The sequence below is a fragment of the Populus nigra genome, chromosome 18 (assembly GCF_951802175.1).
Source record: "Populus nigra chromosome 18, ddPopNigr1.1, whole genome shotgun sequence".
Lineage (NCBI taxonomy): Eukaryota > Viridiplantae > Streptophyta > Magnoliopsida > Malpighiales > Salicaceae > Populus > Populus nigra.
Genome location: NC_084869.1, coordinates 9754173 through 9769951, shown reverse-complemented (window position 1 = coordinate 9769951; position 15779 = coordinate 9754173). Strand labels below are relative to the sequence as shown.

The 15779-nt window shown below is 29.9% G+C and overlaps 1 protein-coding gene across 1 annotated transcript; it reads right to left on the bottom strand.

The window, feature by feature from the left end:
• Positions 1-1157: 1157 nt before the first annotated feature.
• On the bottom strand, positions 1158-3086 carry LOC133678270 (transcription factor MYB7-like). Its single transcript, XM_062100542.1, has 3 exons — positions 2610-3086; positions 2366-2495; positions 1158-2266 (listed from the first exon to the last, which is right to left on the bottom strand). The coding sequence occupies exons 1-3, from the start codon at positions 2740-2742 to the stop codon at positions 1417-1419; spliced, it is 1113 nt and encodes a 370-aa protein (XP_061956526.1). The 5' UTR covers positions 2743-3086; the 3' UTR covers positions 1158-1416.
• Between the last annotated feature and the right edge of the window lie 12693 nt (positions 3087-15779).

The following is a 15779-nucleotide window of genomic DNA, read 5'->3' as shown; positions in this document are numbered from 1 at the left end:
AGGTGAGAGTCTTGGCGGTGGTGTTGATAGCACACAAAGAATGGCTCCCATATAGCAAATGCACGAGTCGGTCCCAACCACGTTATCTTCCAAGCTTAATGGATCGAGGCTTAGACTTTTTGGCTGTCTTAGGTAGAGAATAGAGCAGCCTCTGTTTCCATTACATTGACCCACCACCTCTATCTATCTCGCTAGCTAGACTTACACTTTTATACTAAGTATACTTCTTGTGATGAAAACAGTGATGGAAGATTTGATTCCGGGCCTCTTCGGATTTAGGCATATTTCGGGCACAAACATGGAAATGTATATAGCACAGAGGATTGGCAAGGACATGCCCTGAATTGGCACTTCCTTGGTTGTATATCGCTGTCTCTCTCCCTACCCAAGAAAGCACACCGAGGCCATGCTTCCGAGCTATGGCTCAGAAATGCAACAGTGAGTTCTGGGGGTTGTGGCACAGAGTCCTTTGTATGTTAGTTTGCACATATCCATATTGGAAAGCACTGAAACCTAAGATGATTGAACACTTTCGGACCTTCTGTGTACGTTACTCTAGTTGACCCTTGCCAATTGCTTTTCTTCAAGTCTTTCTCTTTCTGTAATTTATTTATCTATCCATATCTCTATGACATCTCTCTCCAATAATGGAGAGAGCTAGCTAGGACAGCCAGCCAATTTAAGCCTTTTGGAGGGACTCGCCACACCAATGAATGGACATGGAGGGACCTGGAATAGCAGCTGGATCATATGATAGGAAATCAGCATCTCAGATACGACTACAGTCCCCAGGATAATCTTGTTATTAAAACTCTGCCGGTGCTTCAAAACCTACCCCATCACCTCTCTGATTATACATCGGTTTATTTCTATTCACATTCAACAAAATTACCTTATATATCATATTCATACTGATACATGCTTGAAACAATGATGATCATGAAGTCAAACTTGGTCTGCTGTTGAAAGTTTCTGCAGGGGAAATTGATTAAAACTTGTCCACTGATGGGTTGTGTTTTTGCTATCGAGTGGTGTGTGTGTGTGTGTAGCTTGAGCAGGCAAAAGACAGACATGAAAATAGCACTATAACTAATATATAATAATGATGATTAGTTAGCCACCAGCTAGTTAAAGATATATTATGACCTCAAAATTAGTTTTCACTCTTGAACTTGTAAGTAGATTATTTTCAACTGTCCTGAAAACAAATACAGAAGAGAAGTATACTGAAAACAAGAAGGAACATTACAGATTAAAAAAATCAGAGAAACAGCATGAGCTTAGACTTGTTTTTCTTTTAATATTGTTAACCAAAAAATAAAGAAAAGAAAAGACAATCTCAAACATTCCTGTACTATCAAACATCTCATGTATTTGTTTGGAGAGTGAGGAGAGATAAAATAATGAATCTACAGTTCATATCTGGTGGAAGCCATCGAAATTTGCTCCTTTTAGATCTTCTGATAGCGACGTTAATGGACAACTACTGAAATCTACTGAATTCGGATGAGTATGGAGCTGTCCAGCTTCATGCCATGGACTTGGCTTCAATTCTCCTGTCTTGATCCCATTGACCTGAAGATATTGGAACACTGACTCTAACTTATCATCAGAATCCCATGATGAGAAACCTGCTGCGTTCTCCACCATATTGCTCATCTGGTATCCTGCATAATTGCTGATGTTTGAGCTGTTACTGGAACTTTCCTTTGCCTCATTCAAGAACATTGAACTCATTCTTGAAGCCGAGTTATCGGAGAAATCTGTCCCACTCATGCTTCCGTGGTCAAAACTTGTTAAACTTGGCATTGAAGTGAACACAAAGTTTGAACTTGTTTCAAATTGGTTTTGATCAACCGGTCTAACTGTTGGATGATACACACTTGAAAGGTTTGAATTATACCCTGTTGGAACAATACTGGGCGGGAATTCAAAGTAGGCTATAGGATCATAGGCTTGCTTGTTGATAAATTGCTCTCTTGAAGCTTCTGTTAATCCACTGCTATTGTAAGCTGTATCATTAATGATAAATGCTGGCTCTGGTGCAGAGAAGTTTGATAGAATTGGTAACCCTTTAGACTGTGGTATTTGGAAAGATGCCTTCTCTGTACAAATTTTCTCCTCCTTCACTTCCACTTGACTTAGAGGCTTGTGGGTTGCTGGGTCAATTCCTTGCTTCATAAGCTTCTTCTTCAGACAGGAATTCCAAAAGTTCTTAATCTCATTATCTGTTCTTCCTGGTAACTGTGCAGCAATTTGAGCCCACCTGCAATTAAAATCCCAAAAGAAATGAATGCCCATTTCCATTGGTGTATCAAAATTTCAACTTTCAGATTTCTTTACTTGATATAGGATCAATACATACCTGTTACCCAAAACTTCATGAAGACTGATTATGAGATCCTCCTCTTGCTGTGAGAACATTCCTCTTTTAAGGTCAGGTCTCAAGTAGTTTATCCATCTTAATCTGCAACTCTTTCCACACCTTTGCAAACCTGCGAGAATCAAATCAAACAGTACTTAATGTTTAAGACTTTTCAAAAACCATGATATTGAAGCTCAAACATTAAGAAAGACAAAAATGTCAATAGAGTATGATTAGTTGTTACCAGCTAGTTTAGGAACAGAACTCCAGCAACCAACACCAAATCTAGTTATATAATTGAACAGTCTCTCATCTTCTTCAGGTGACCACAAACCTTTCCTTAGTTTTTGCTTCAAACAACAAGAATGTCGTCCCATTTTCTGCTTAAGATATTAGAGTGATAAGACAGAAAACTATCGATGAAAACTCCAAGCAGTTGCAGCAGCAACTATATAATTACAAGATGATATATGATCACTTAAATGGCTCACACATGGAGAGCTATAAATGAGGACTTGGTATACATTTATGCCAATGTTGTATGAGTGAAAAAAACCAAGAATTGCTTCTAATGATTTAAAGATAATAAGAGGAGTAAATCATACTTAGAATCGAAGTTATAGAGAGGGAAGGAGGGGGGAGGCAGAGAGAGAAGAGGCCGAGGAAGGTGAAGCAATCAAGTGGTTTTTACGCAAATCTGGTGCTTCTTTTGCACAATACTGGATTGGTTTTTAAGATATCTCCAGCTCTAAAAATATATTAACGAGTAGATTATGAGTAAGAATACAGTTACATATTTATGATATGTACCAATGATATTATTAGTCTAAATTATGTAACTGTATACCGTATTTAGTTAGTTTATTTTTGTATTTTAAAAGTGTTTTTAAAAAAGTTTTAAATTTTTTTATTTTTTTTTATTTTAAATTATTTTTTATATATTTTTGTATCATTTTGATACACTAATATCAAAAATAACTTTTTAAAAATAAAAAATTATTATTTTAATATATTTTTTAATAAAAAATATTTTACAAAATAACTAGAACAACACTCTCAAACACAATAACCTAAAATGCGTTCAACTCAAATGATAAAATAAGATGCGTTCAGCTCGATAAATTAACTTGAAATCTGGTTAATCTAATATTTTGATTAATCTGGAAATGATTCTTTTTAACTTGGTTATAAACTCAAGCTGATGTGCAATTCAATAGGATCCGATCACAGTTTATGATGAAGATTATGAAATCTGAAATGGTTTTTATTAAATTTTGCATAATTTATCTAATTAAACGTTTTATGAAAAATTCTATAACATATATGAAACTGTATCAAACCATAAAGATAAAGTAATTGGAAATTTTCAAAAAAGCAGTTGAGAAAGCTGAAGAGAACGCAACTTGTGAGATGCATGCTTACAGAAACAAAAATCAAGGGTCACTTTCCATCAGAAGAAATTACTAGCCGTGAAAATCACGAGTTGAAATTTCATCAATTTTGTTTTTTTTAACCTGCTGGCCTCGGGACTGGATGCTTGCTTGATAGCTACTGGAAGCAGTACGGCAATGCATTTAGAAATCACTTAGACGGGTGGTTCAAGTTACGGGGTTTGTTTTTCTTTTTTTAACATTAAAAAACATATGTTTAGGCAATGCAGAGAAAAATATGAGATCAGAGTTATTGATTGAATCGTTCTATTTAATAATATAATTTTAAAAGAGACATTATCAATAGTAAATAAAATTAAAAAAACAATAATTAACTAAAAAAAATCTGTCGGTATCATATTCTAGAGAAAAAAAATAAAAACTCGTTGAAAACTCACAGTAATTTTGACGTGAACACCGCCTCACCACTAGAAAGAACTCACTGTGACAGTTCTGATATCAATACGAAAGGATGCGCAACAACAACGAAAGAGGTCGTTCATGCCACAAGAGCAATGACCAAAAAGCAAATTAAAAAATATATATATCAAGAAGAAAGCATCTCAACAAGAGGTCTTTTTATTTGTCATTTTTTATTAAATTAAGTTTTTTTAATTTAATAAAAAAATAACAAATAAAAATAATATCTTTTATTTATTAAATTACTGAATTGCCCTAAAGTAACCTGATTATAACAAAAAAAAACCATAATAAAAATACAAAAGATCCCTTCAATTCTAGTTTTAGTAATTTTTTTTATTAAGGTAACTTGGTTATTTTACGGTATTAAAAAAAAATGAAAAACACTAAAAAGCGCTGCATGCCAGTTTAATTATTTTATTTTTAAGGATAATTATGTTATTTTACTATTTTAAAAAAAATACAATAAAATCTATTAATATGATAATAACCTTCGGATCTTAATGAAAAAAACCTTTTTACCCCTAATAGCCATAATAGCTAGTTTAATGTTTTTTGTTTAGGAAGGGCAAAAGCAATATTATACTATAAAAATTCATAATATTCTAAGTTTGTGTGGACGGTGAAACAGAGTCCTCTTAGTTTTTTATATAATGAAATTTGTGTACTTCAAATGCTATACTTTACTGTTTTTTTTTTTAAAAAAACAAAAACACTCTTCTACTTCTTCTTCTTCTTCTTCTTCTTCTTTTTTCTTGTTACACACGGATTTTACAGGATTCAAAAGACGGCCGACACTACAGCAAAAGTTGTGTGGGCTCCCAGCATAGAATATATGGCTCTAATGGAATGAGCTAGTGCCAAAATATTTCGGCAAGAAACTATCAAGAGAGAAAGACAACAGGAAAAGAAAGAAAACGAAAATTAATTTCTCTCTTTTTTTTTCCACATAGATAGAAATTAACAAACACGTTAAAAACACACTTTGATTTTTGACAAAATAAAAAAGGGCATTCACATGTGACAACCCCGAAGATGCGTGGGAGGCACCCGCGTTCTTCGTGCAACATGTATGTTGCCTTCTAATGTTCAAAAATACCCTTCCATCATGTCTTTCAATGCCTCGTCATATTCTCTTTATGTTGGTGAGATGCGTGTCTCCAGTGGTTGTCCAGTTTGTCGCTAGTAGGCTTTTTTTAATTTTCTTTTCTCACTCCTCTCCTGAAATTACAAGTTGGCTCTCTTGGTTATTAGTATTTCAACTTCAGTCCTATTCTTTTGATTTTTGATTTTTAGTTTTGTCTCTTTTATAGAAGTTTTATTTATTTTCAATTTCATCATTCAATCCCAATTTACTAGATATTATATTCTGCAATTTCATCCTTATTCCTTGGATTTTTATTTTTTCATTGGTCTTTTTGTAAAAGTTTTATTGGTTTTCAATTTCACCCTTCAATTTAAACTGACGGTATTATGTTTTCCAATTTAATCCTCATTGCTTTGATTTTTAACTTTTTTTTTTTTTTTTTTTTTTGTAAAAGTTATTATTCTTTTCAATTTCACCATTCAATCAAAATATTGTTTTTTATTTTTTATGTTAATTTTGATTCTCATTCTTTTGATTTTTTTTATCCTTTTATTAAATTGATTTTTCTTTTTATTTTAACCCTTCAATTAAATATAAACTTTCTTTTGTGTTTTAATTTTTATACTTATTCTTTTAATTGATATATTTTAATCCTTTTGTATAATTAAATTTTTTTTTCAATTTTTTCTTTTAATGTTTGATTGATTGAGAATTAAACTTCATGGTTTATCCAGATGAGGTGCTTTAGATCTAATGACTCGAGTCACAGGTTTGAAAAGTCATCATGTTTTTTTTTAAAAAAAAAAAGCTTTAGAATTCTCTTTATTTTTTTTATTGAGTTGTTCCAAACTCATAATTTGGACTACAGGTTTGGCAGGATATCACGAGTTGGCTCAACTCTAATTATCATGGTTATAGGTTTTGCATAACCAATTTTTTTATGTCCTTTTCTTATTTCATTTTGATATTTAAACATTATTTTATATATAAAAAAAATAGTAGTCTGCTTCAGACTAGAAGAGAAAAGGTTTTCTTTAACAATTGTCCAATTTTAATTTTTTTTTTTTTAAATAACTGAACAACCATCACGTTGGTCCAGATATAAGGTATAATTTGGCCGAAAGAAAAGGTTTTCTCTAACAATTGCTATTTAATGCTAAAACATTAATCAAAGAAGGTTCATCATATTAATTTAAACCATATATTGCTTCACATGTTCAAGAAGAATCCTTAATTATTTGCTGTCTTGCACCGTCAAATACTCAAAGACTTTGAAATAAGACATGAACAGCATGTGTTTATAAAGGTTGTCTTTAAATTAATATAGCGTAGTGCTACTCATTTTAAGAGAGCTAGGATTTCAAATCCAATTACATCTCCTTTACGGGTCTCGGTGGGTGAAAACACAAAGAAAACTTAACTATCAATTTCGTTTTTTTTTTTTGTTATTCAAAATTTTTGTAACAAGATGAGAAAATTTTTGCTTTTCTTTATGATTAGAGAGTTATACCGAATTTAAGACATTAAAAAATTAAATATAAAATTAAAAGGAGAGGGAAAAACAATGTTTTCCCATATCAATGAGCACAATAGATTATAATAGTAATTCACAATATTTTTTTATTTTAATCCTTTTTTTTCTTTGGTTATTGATTTTTTAAAAAAATTTAGTTCTTATATTACGTGTTTATTGGGATTTAGAGTTAATAATGTTTTTAATTTGTTTTTTATATGGTTATCGCGGTATCAAAACAATATCTCAGCATCATATTAGTATCAGAAAAATATCATAGCATCACGGTATGATTTATTTTTAAAAAAATTTAGTTAAATAAAAAATGATTTTAAAAAAACTAGGTTATTAAACTTTGTGGAGTCAATTACCTGGTTTTGCGAAGTATCCCTAATTACCCTAGTTCGGGGGTTTAACAGTGCCTTTTATTTTTTCTAATTGAACTTGATTATGTGATCATATATTTTTTTATCATGTAGTTAAAAAATAGTTTCAAAAAAAGAACATGTTATTAATTTTTTATTGTATATTTTTCATAATTTATCTCATTTTGCTTTCCATGAGGTTATCATAGTCTTAAAAAAATCTTAATATTTATTTGATACTTGATTTTTCGATCGTATATGTTAAATACAAAATAGTTTAGAGAAAAAAATTATTATTCCCAATCGAGTCCATTACCTAGCTTATAGATTTGACATGTTGACCTGAGTTATCTGATTCATTGGATTGATAGGTTTACCCATCAAACCTGCTATGTTTTTTTTGTTTTAGTTTTTGGTCCTTTAATTTTTCTGATTGTTTTCTTATTTCACTCTTCTTTAATATTGAATTGGTTGGGAAATAAAATTTATGATTTATTTTTGTCTCTTTTCTATAGGGTTATCATGATCTCAAATAGATTTTTTTAAGGGTTGATAATTGATTTTGCAAGCATCTATTTTTATCATAAAATTAAATAAAAAATAATTTACAAAAACAACTAAGTTATTAAACTCATTGAAGTCCATGATCCAGATCGCAAGGTGATCAAGATCGATCCAATTTGGCATTGTCTCATTATTTAAAAAAAATTAAGTCAGCTCCCACACTGTTTAATTCGAAACTCGAGCTAGACAAGGGAGCTGGGTTGGTATTTTTCAAAATCAAACCACTTTGATTGGATTTAATGATACTGCCAAAAAAAATATCCATACTCCTAACCTTTTTTAAAAGTTTAAAAAAAGAATAGTCTAACCAACTGCGAAGCGCAACCGAATATACTAGTAAATAATATACTAGTCTAGGTAACACGATGGTTGGACAACCAAGGTATTCGATTCTAGTGGTTGGGTTCAACGCACTAAAAGGTCGGTCAAGGACAAAATTTGAGACATGTTTAAATCAAAACAAAGGATGATACTTACTTTTTGATGTATTTTAAAGTAATAAAACTTTTTTGTTGTTAAAAATGAATCATTTATCCTTAAGACTTCATTGCTCATTACTTTATGCAACTAGGATATTTGCATGTTTGCAATATGTCTCCCAAGATTCTAACACCACGATTTTAGTTTAGATACACTTCTAAATAAGGTCTTTAAACCAAAGTAAAATGATTTAATTATCTTTCATCAAAGTGGACCTAAGCTCTAAATTTGAGAGGAAACACAAAGTTTAAAAAACAAACGAAATAAAAGGAAAATACTAAAAAAAAAACTGAAAAATTATTGGAAACTCTTTCTTTATCCTTTTTTTAATGTAAATTTTGAAAGTTAAAAAGGTCAAATATTTAATTTTAGTAATAATTAGAATTAGTTTCCACCATTATCAACCTATTATTAGCCACCATAAATAAAAAATTAAATCTAAACATAATGGTCATAAATTCAAATTTATTAGTTGAAAAATTTATTTAGATTTACAAGAAACGCTTCCAGAAAAGACCGTTAATGTTCATGGGTAAACTGGACAAAACAATAGACTAGAAGAAATAATTTTTCATGGACCAGACCCAAGTCCAAGTTTTAAATGGAAAGAAATAATCTTTTGTGGCTTAAAATATTATTTTATAATAAATCCAAACTCAGGCTCAACCTGAAGTTCGAGCACGAGCGTTTGTGTGTGTGGTTATGCTCAAAGCCTACTTTCCTTGGGATCTCTCCCCTCTAAAAGCTTAGATGCCCTCCGGGCTTAATTTTAACTTTTCAACTTTTCACTTTATAAACACTATAAAAGTTTTGTTTATTTTCTACGTGGAATATAATGTTTTTAGAGGGTTTTGAGTTTTATTAAGACATGTCAACCAAGAATTTTTTTAGATTAATTTATCATTCACTTATAATTTTTTTAAATAACTTTAATATTTCATGCTAAAGAGATTTAGTTAAAATTTAAATTATAAAAAATTCTAACTCAAAAAATGAGTAAATTCTATTTTTGATTTGGCTTCAAATATGTAAATTAACAATATTTTCAAAAAAAATTCCAACATGGTGCACTTGTGGTCAAGCAAAGATTGAGTTTGTAGTGATTCAAGATTGAGCCAAGCTAAACTTAAGGTAGAAATCGACAATGCAACAACCATAGTTTGAGTTGGGAATGGTGCCTCTGAAGGTAAGACAAAGATTGATAAAGTACACGATTTTGATAATATGATAGCCGAGTATCTATTTGATCAATGTATTTTTTTGCCAATAAAAACAAAAACAAAAATACTTAACAAAATTTTTAAAAAACTTTTAGAAAATAAAATAAAATATTCCACATAATCCCTTAAAATTTCAATATTTATAAAAAATTTTAAAAACTAGCCAACAAAATTATTTTCATGTCAAAATTAAAAGGGAGTTAAAGGATATTTGGAAATTATGTTCTAGCTCAAACTATAAATATATATTACCAACAAAAGTACATACGCTAATGTGATATTACATTATTAGAAAATAATATATCAATGTTTAAGAATATTTAATATATTAATAAATATCAATATGTAAAAAATAATTTAATATCAAATATTAAGATAAAGTTTAATATGAGCACGTGTGTGTATTGATAAAAGTGGTTAGAAAATACATTATTATGTGCTACATGTCATGTTGTAGGATAATTATTGAATTGATAGTATGTTCTATACTGCAAGCCAAATCAAAATTTTTCTAACATAAAAATATGATGTTTAAATAATAGTAGCATGTTTAAAAAAATAAGAAAAATTTAAAAATTTTGATTAATTTAATAATATGATAAAAAGACAATGACTACATAAATAAAACAAAAATTCAAAAAAAATTCAAATCATGCAAAATAACCAAACTAACCTCCTATATATTATATCCACAAACTCGGCAAACCACAAACATAACCTTATCCCACTTTCTCTCTTTTTCTATATATGATTATGATTTCTAAGTAAAAGCTCTATAGAATTTGTGCAAATCTCAGCTTGATTGAACCTAAAATTCTACAAAATTAAAGTTTTGATGATTTGTAGATAAATCTATTTTAGGGTATCTAGGTGTCTGTATACATTGTTAGGTTGTGAAATTTCTCTTATATACTATTTTTATTGAGAATGAGACAACAAAAAAGTATGTCATCTCACTTGTTTTCTCAAATCAAGGCTTTAATTATTGAGTTAGTGGGTTTAGTGATTGTTAATTATTGTTATTTTCTCAGAATATTGTTTGGTTTTCTTGATTTAACAAAAATAAATTTATAAAATTAAGGTTATTGTTGAACCTATATATCCCTAAGTTTTTTTTTGTTCAATCTTTGATGTTCAAAAAGTCAAAGAAGTTCAGGAAAGTAGAAAAATAATTTGGATTGTTTTCTTGAAAACCTAAAAAAATCCTCAAACAAAATAGAAGTAAAAAGGGGTAATTGTCACCTTAATTTTTTTAAAATATTTTTTATATTAGAATATTAATATAATAATATAATGAGGGGTTGATAAACACAGTTATTATTGTTTACTTGTGTCTTAATATAATATATGTGCAGCATCCCAGCTCATTGTTTTTTTATTTTTTTCTACTAACTATTCAAGAGCTATTTGTAGCTGCTCTCTTCCTTATACAAATTGTTTTTCAAGTCCAGTTAAGCAACTTTAGGTAATTTTTTTTCATTTTTTTTATTTGTTTTATTATTTAATTTTATTTTTATTCTTTTATAATTAATTATTAAAAATATTAAGATTTATAATAATTTAGAGGTTTTAATATATATAATATTTTGAATCAATTAAAGATGAATGGTAACTGAAAGATTTTGAATAATAGACATTGATTTGATTGTTTTGAATTAATTAAAGGTTATATCATTTCCAATTGAATTGATTATGATATGAAACTAAACTTTTTCACAAGATGAACAAATAAACATTCAAATTGTTGTCAGCAAGTAAAGATTGATATTTACAGAATTAAAATTGTTTTAGTTTGAGATTGGTCCTTTTTATGATGTTAATTTCCTTGTGCCTTCCTATAAAATAATTAGGACAGATGATTAAATAATTCATATTTTTTTTTCATCAGACAATTTGTGTTTTGCTGGAGAAAAATTAACACATGCGTGCAAGCCTAATTTTAATCAATACATGTTGGTTTTTTCTTAAAAAAAAAAGAAAAAATTTTTTTTTTTATTTTAAAAAATGATTTATCATGATAAATTTAGACTATCAATCCTGATCCATATCCATGCATAATGTAGAGCATACATGGTAATAGGGTGTGAAATGGATTTTGATGAATTGATGTGTATTTTACTATGAATTTCATATGGAAGATTTGCAATTATTATATAACTCAACTGAATTTTGTTATTATAAAAACTCAAAAAGAACAATTATAATATAAGTTTTTTCATTTAAAACTATTTTTAAATTAATTTTGCTTTTTATGAGTTAGTATATTTGTTTCGAATTCATTTCTAATACATGTCTACATAATATAGTATTTGTTAATAATTTACCTCTTCATTTAAAAAACTTTGGATCCGCCACTGGATTCGGCCTATAAACATTTAGGATGTTAATGTTATCTTGGTGTATGAAGCTCTTAAAACACATTAGATTGTTTATATATTAATGTTAGTGTTGCATAGATGTCAATGATGTATGAGACTTTTTAAATATATTGCATTGTTTATATATTAAAGTTAGTGCTGCTGTTTTTATCTATATCAAATCTTAATTGATTTAGTTTTATTAATAATGTGGATAATATATTTGACCTAATAAATTTTTGTATAGGTGGTCTACACCTTCTTTTTTTTTTTCCTTCAAATTGGAATAAGAAGCGGGTTTCTATGTAACTAAGACCAATACAATGAATCCTCCACGTTTTGAACTGGCTACAATATAAGACACCATACCTAGGTTAACATGAATCCTAGGATACTCAACCTTGTATATTTCCAATCGATATTTTCTAGGTTATTCAATCTTTTCTTTTGGGTTTTCCAAGTGGTTCTTTTTCTGGTTTTCTTAATGAACTTTTTTGTCATGAAAACATGCTACAGCTAGCGCTTACCGTGGACAATATGAATGCACAAGCGCTTAACTGTTGATTGATTTTTTATTTTTGCATTTGTAGACATGTACGAGATTTTGTTTTTCAATTAATCAGAGATTCAAAGGATTTCGGACCAGATAACAAGGAGTAGCTTTCTTATATCATATAACAATGGAGTTTTTTTTTTTTTTAAAAAAAAAAAAAACCATCTAGATATGGAAGGGACTAGTTTTCATCACTCATTCTCCTGTTAGAAAATATAAATATTACGCTATAAACAATGTATATGAGATGCTGCTTAATGGAAATTAAAGCAGCAATATTGGAATTGTCATGTAATTTAATTATTAGTGGAGAATACGAAAAGCCAGAACAATCAATGAAGGAAGCTTCAATGATTGGGGCCATCGATGGACGCATCCACGACCGACAGTCACACCTCAGGCAAAAAGACTTGGAAAATACGTAGCCAGATAGACATTTCCTGGCCTACCTCTTTTTGGCTGTCCTCCTTCCAATTTGCCCATTTCCTTTTCTCAATGGGAAACCATGGATGCCAGACAACATTCATCGCAAAATCCCACCACTTTCTGTGGACTTGCCGTGACTCGATGACAAAGATGGCTGGTTTTTCTTTCTTTTCTATTTGAATAAAGAAAATCAAAAGCGTATATCTAGCTTGACCTGAAGGCTTTCTTCTGAAATATTTAAGTAATTACTGCAATGAGCATGCAGTCAATAAGGGGCCATGAGGATCTTGGGTCATGCATGACGAAAAACTTGCGGGATGTGGAAGAAAACATCATGTCGTCAGAGCTGCCTGCCTCTAGAATATATTAGCTGTGTAAATTCAAATAAATAATGCTAGCTAACTACTTGTTTAGGAGAAGATCTGTAGAAAGGACCCATTAAAAGATCGAAAGATCAACTTCTAATCAATCTTATGAGTTCTTAAATGTCTAATGTTAACCATTAATTATTCTTAGCAGACAGATGGGATAGCCAGAAATATCTATATGTTTTTGGCATGACCGACATGACAGAGTTTCTAAATTAGGGTTTGCTTTAATATTCTAAGCAGAGGAAATGACCACCTCCACACGTAATTTTACAAGTAATTTGTTTTAATTTTGTTTTTTATGTTTTTAGATTAATTTAATGTGATGATGTAAGATAGAAATTTTAAAAAATTAAAAAATATCATTTTAATATATTTTAAAAAAATACTTTAAAAAATATGTAATAAACAATCGCACTGGATTTAACGTGCATAACTAGTAAATTACTTGTTTAATATTTGTTTATTTTATTTATATAGACAAAAGGGAGGAAGCACTAAGGCCGGTGAAAGGGATGAAAAAGGTGCTCTCAATATATTCGTTTAATTTTCAAGTGACTTTTTTAAAATAAGATTTTGAATTCAAGATTTAATTATATACAAAGCATATTATTATTTGGAGAGTTTTATTTTTTTAGTAGATCCTTTATCGAATTAGTCAAGATTTAATAGCTTTTAAATACTGGAATTTAGAGAAAAAAAACTTATTCGGTTAATTAATTAAGTGGATGTTGTTGTATAATACTTAAAAAGGAAGAGTAATATTGTTTACACTTCAAATCAAATTAAAACAATATCATTTGCTTTTTATTTTGGTTCATATTAGATAATTTAAGCGTGTTTTGCCGTGGATCACATATTTTATATATATATATATATATATATATATATATATATATAATTAAAAAAAATTAAATAAAAAAATTTATATATACATGTAATCAACAACAAAACCCATCTAATTCCCCTTGAACCTGCTGTATGCATAGCTTCCAATTTCTCCAAAGACGCTACACCATTCTATTACCTCTCCCACCAACCATTCGGAATTTCAATATAGCAATTTCATAAAATAAAATAAAAAAACTATTTAATAATGAATATAAAAAGCTCTTGTGTGAATGAAAAGTATTTAATAATATCAAATCCATATGCATAGTTAGCATTGAAACTTGATGAGAGTTAGATACTACATTGATCGAACAAATTAAAAAAAGAAAGATGAATTGAACAAATTAAAACAACATAAAAATTAATTTATCAAATGAAAAATATAAGGATATAAATAAAACTATTTGCTCATCCATCCTGGATAACTAAACATATATTAAAACAATCAACAAATAAAAGTGCGATTTTTTAGTTTGAATTTGTTTTTTTAAAATATTTTTTATTTTAAAAAATTAAAATTAATATTTTTTAGATATTTTTTTAATAATTTTGATATATTAATATTAAAATTAAAAAATATTTTAATATATTTATAATTAAAAAATATTTTACACATTAAATATCATATCCATACATGAGATATATTCGATCATCATGAAAATCCATCACTTACGTGGGTGGTGAGAAGTAAAATAGACTATAAAATTATAGGCATAGACTATAGAGATTCTTGAAACCAGAGCCAAAAGGAAATTATGAAATTAAATTTTCATTGAATTTAAATTAAATTTTAGTCAAACCCAACACATCAGTTCATTGAATTGGCATGGGTTTGGTTTGAAAACTGGTGTTGAGCACATCGACGAGTTGCTGATCTAGTGGTGGGTTCGGCTGGTTCGAAGACTGGTGGCGCTGGCGTGGGTTTGGTTTGAACTGTAGAGTGGTGGCTCGCGCTGAGACGGTGATGAAGGTGGGTGAGTGACCTCGGTTAAATCAGGGGCTGATGGTGGGTTGCTGCTGGCGATGGTGGGTGGTTCGGGTATTTACTATCGCTTTGGGTAGAGGCTAGTTTGGTGGTTTTGATAGCGAGGAGATGTGGAAGAGAGGTTGCAAGGGAGGTTGGTTTGTGTGTGTCGTGGAATGACTGGTTCAGGTGCTCATGTCAAGGTAAATGGCCTGTGTGTTTGTAAGCCATTAGAGAGAAGATGATCTGATCTCCCTTCAAGATATATGGCCTGTGTGTTTGTAAGGCATTAACTTTTTGGTCCCTAAAATTTCAGTTAATGTTTCAGATGGTCCCAATTGTTTATGGATTTTACATTTTGCACCTAAAATCTATTTGAGGATAAGTTATAACCAAACAATTTTTTGTACGAGGTTAGGTAAAATACAGAAGTTACCGTAATACCAAAACCATCTCTAATAGAGGATACAATTTCGGCCATTGCAGTGTATTCATGCAGACCTGTCGGCTCCCTCGGAGCATGTGTAAAAGGAGTTCACCTTGTTAATTTACTTCTCCGATGAAGGAAGGTGGACTAGGCTTCAGGGCTGCTCGTGATTGTAATATAACATTGTTACCACTCCTTAGAATTCTTCAAGCTGTTGGAAGGGGATAATGAAATGCGCTCCATTTCTAAAAGATGGTTTCAGATGGCGTGTAGGTAAGGGGTATGGTGCTTCGTTTTGGTTGGAAAAGTGGCTTCCAAGTGATAAACTAAACCGATCGGTGCAGGGCAT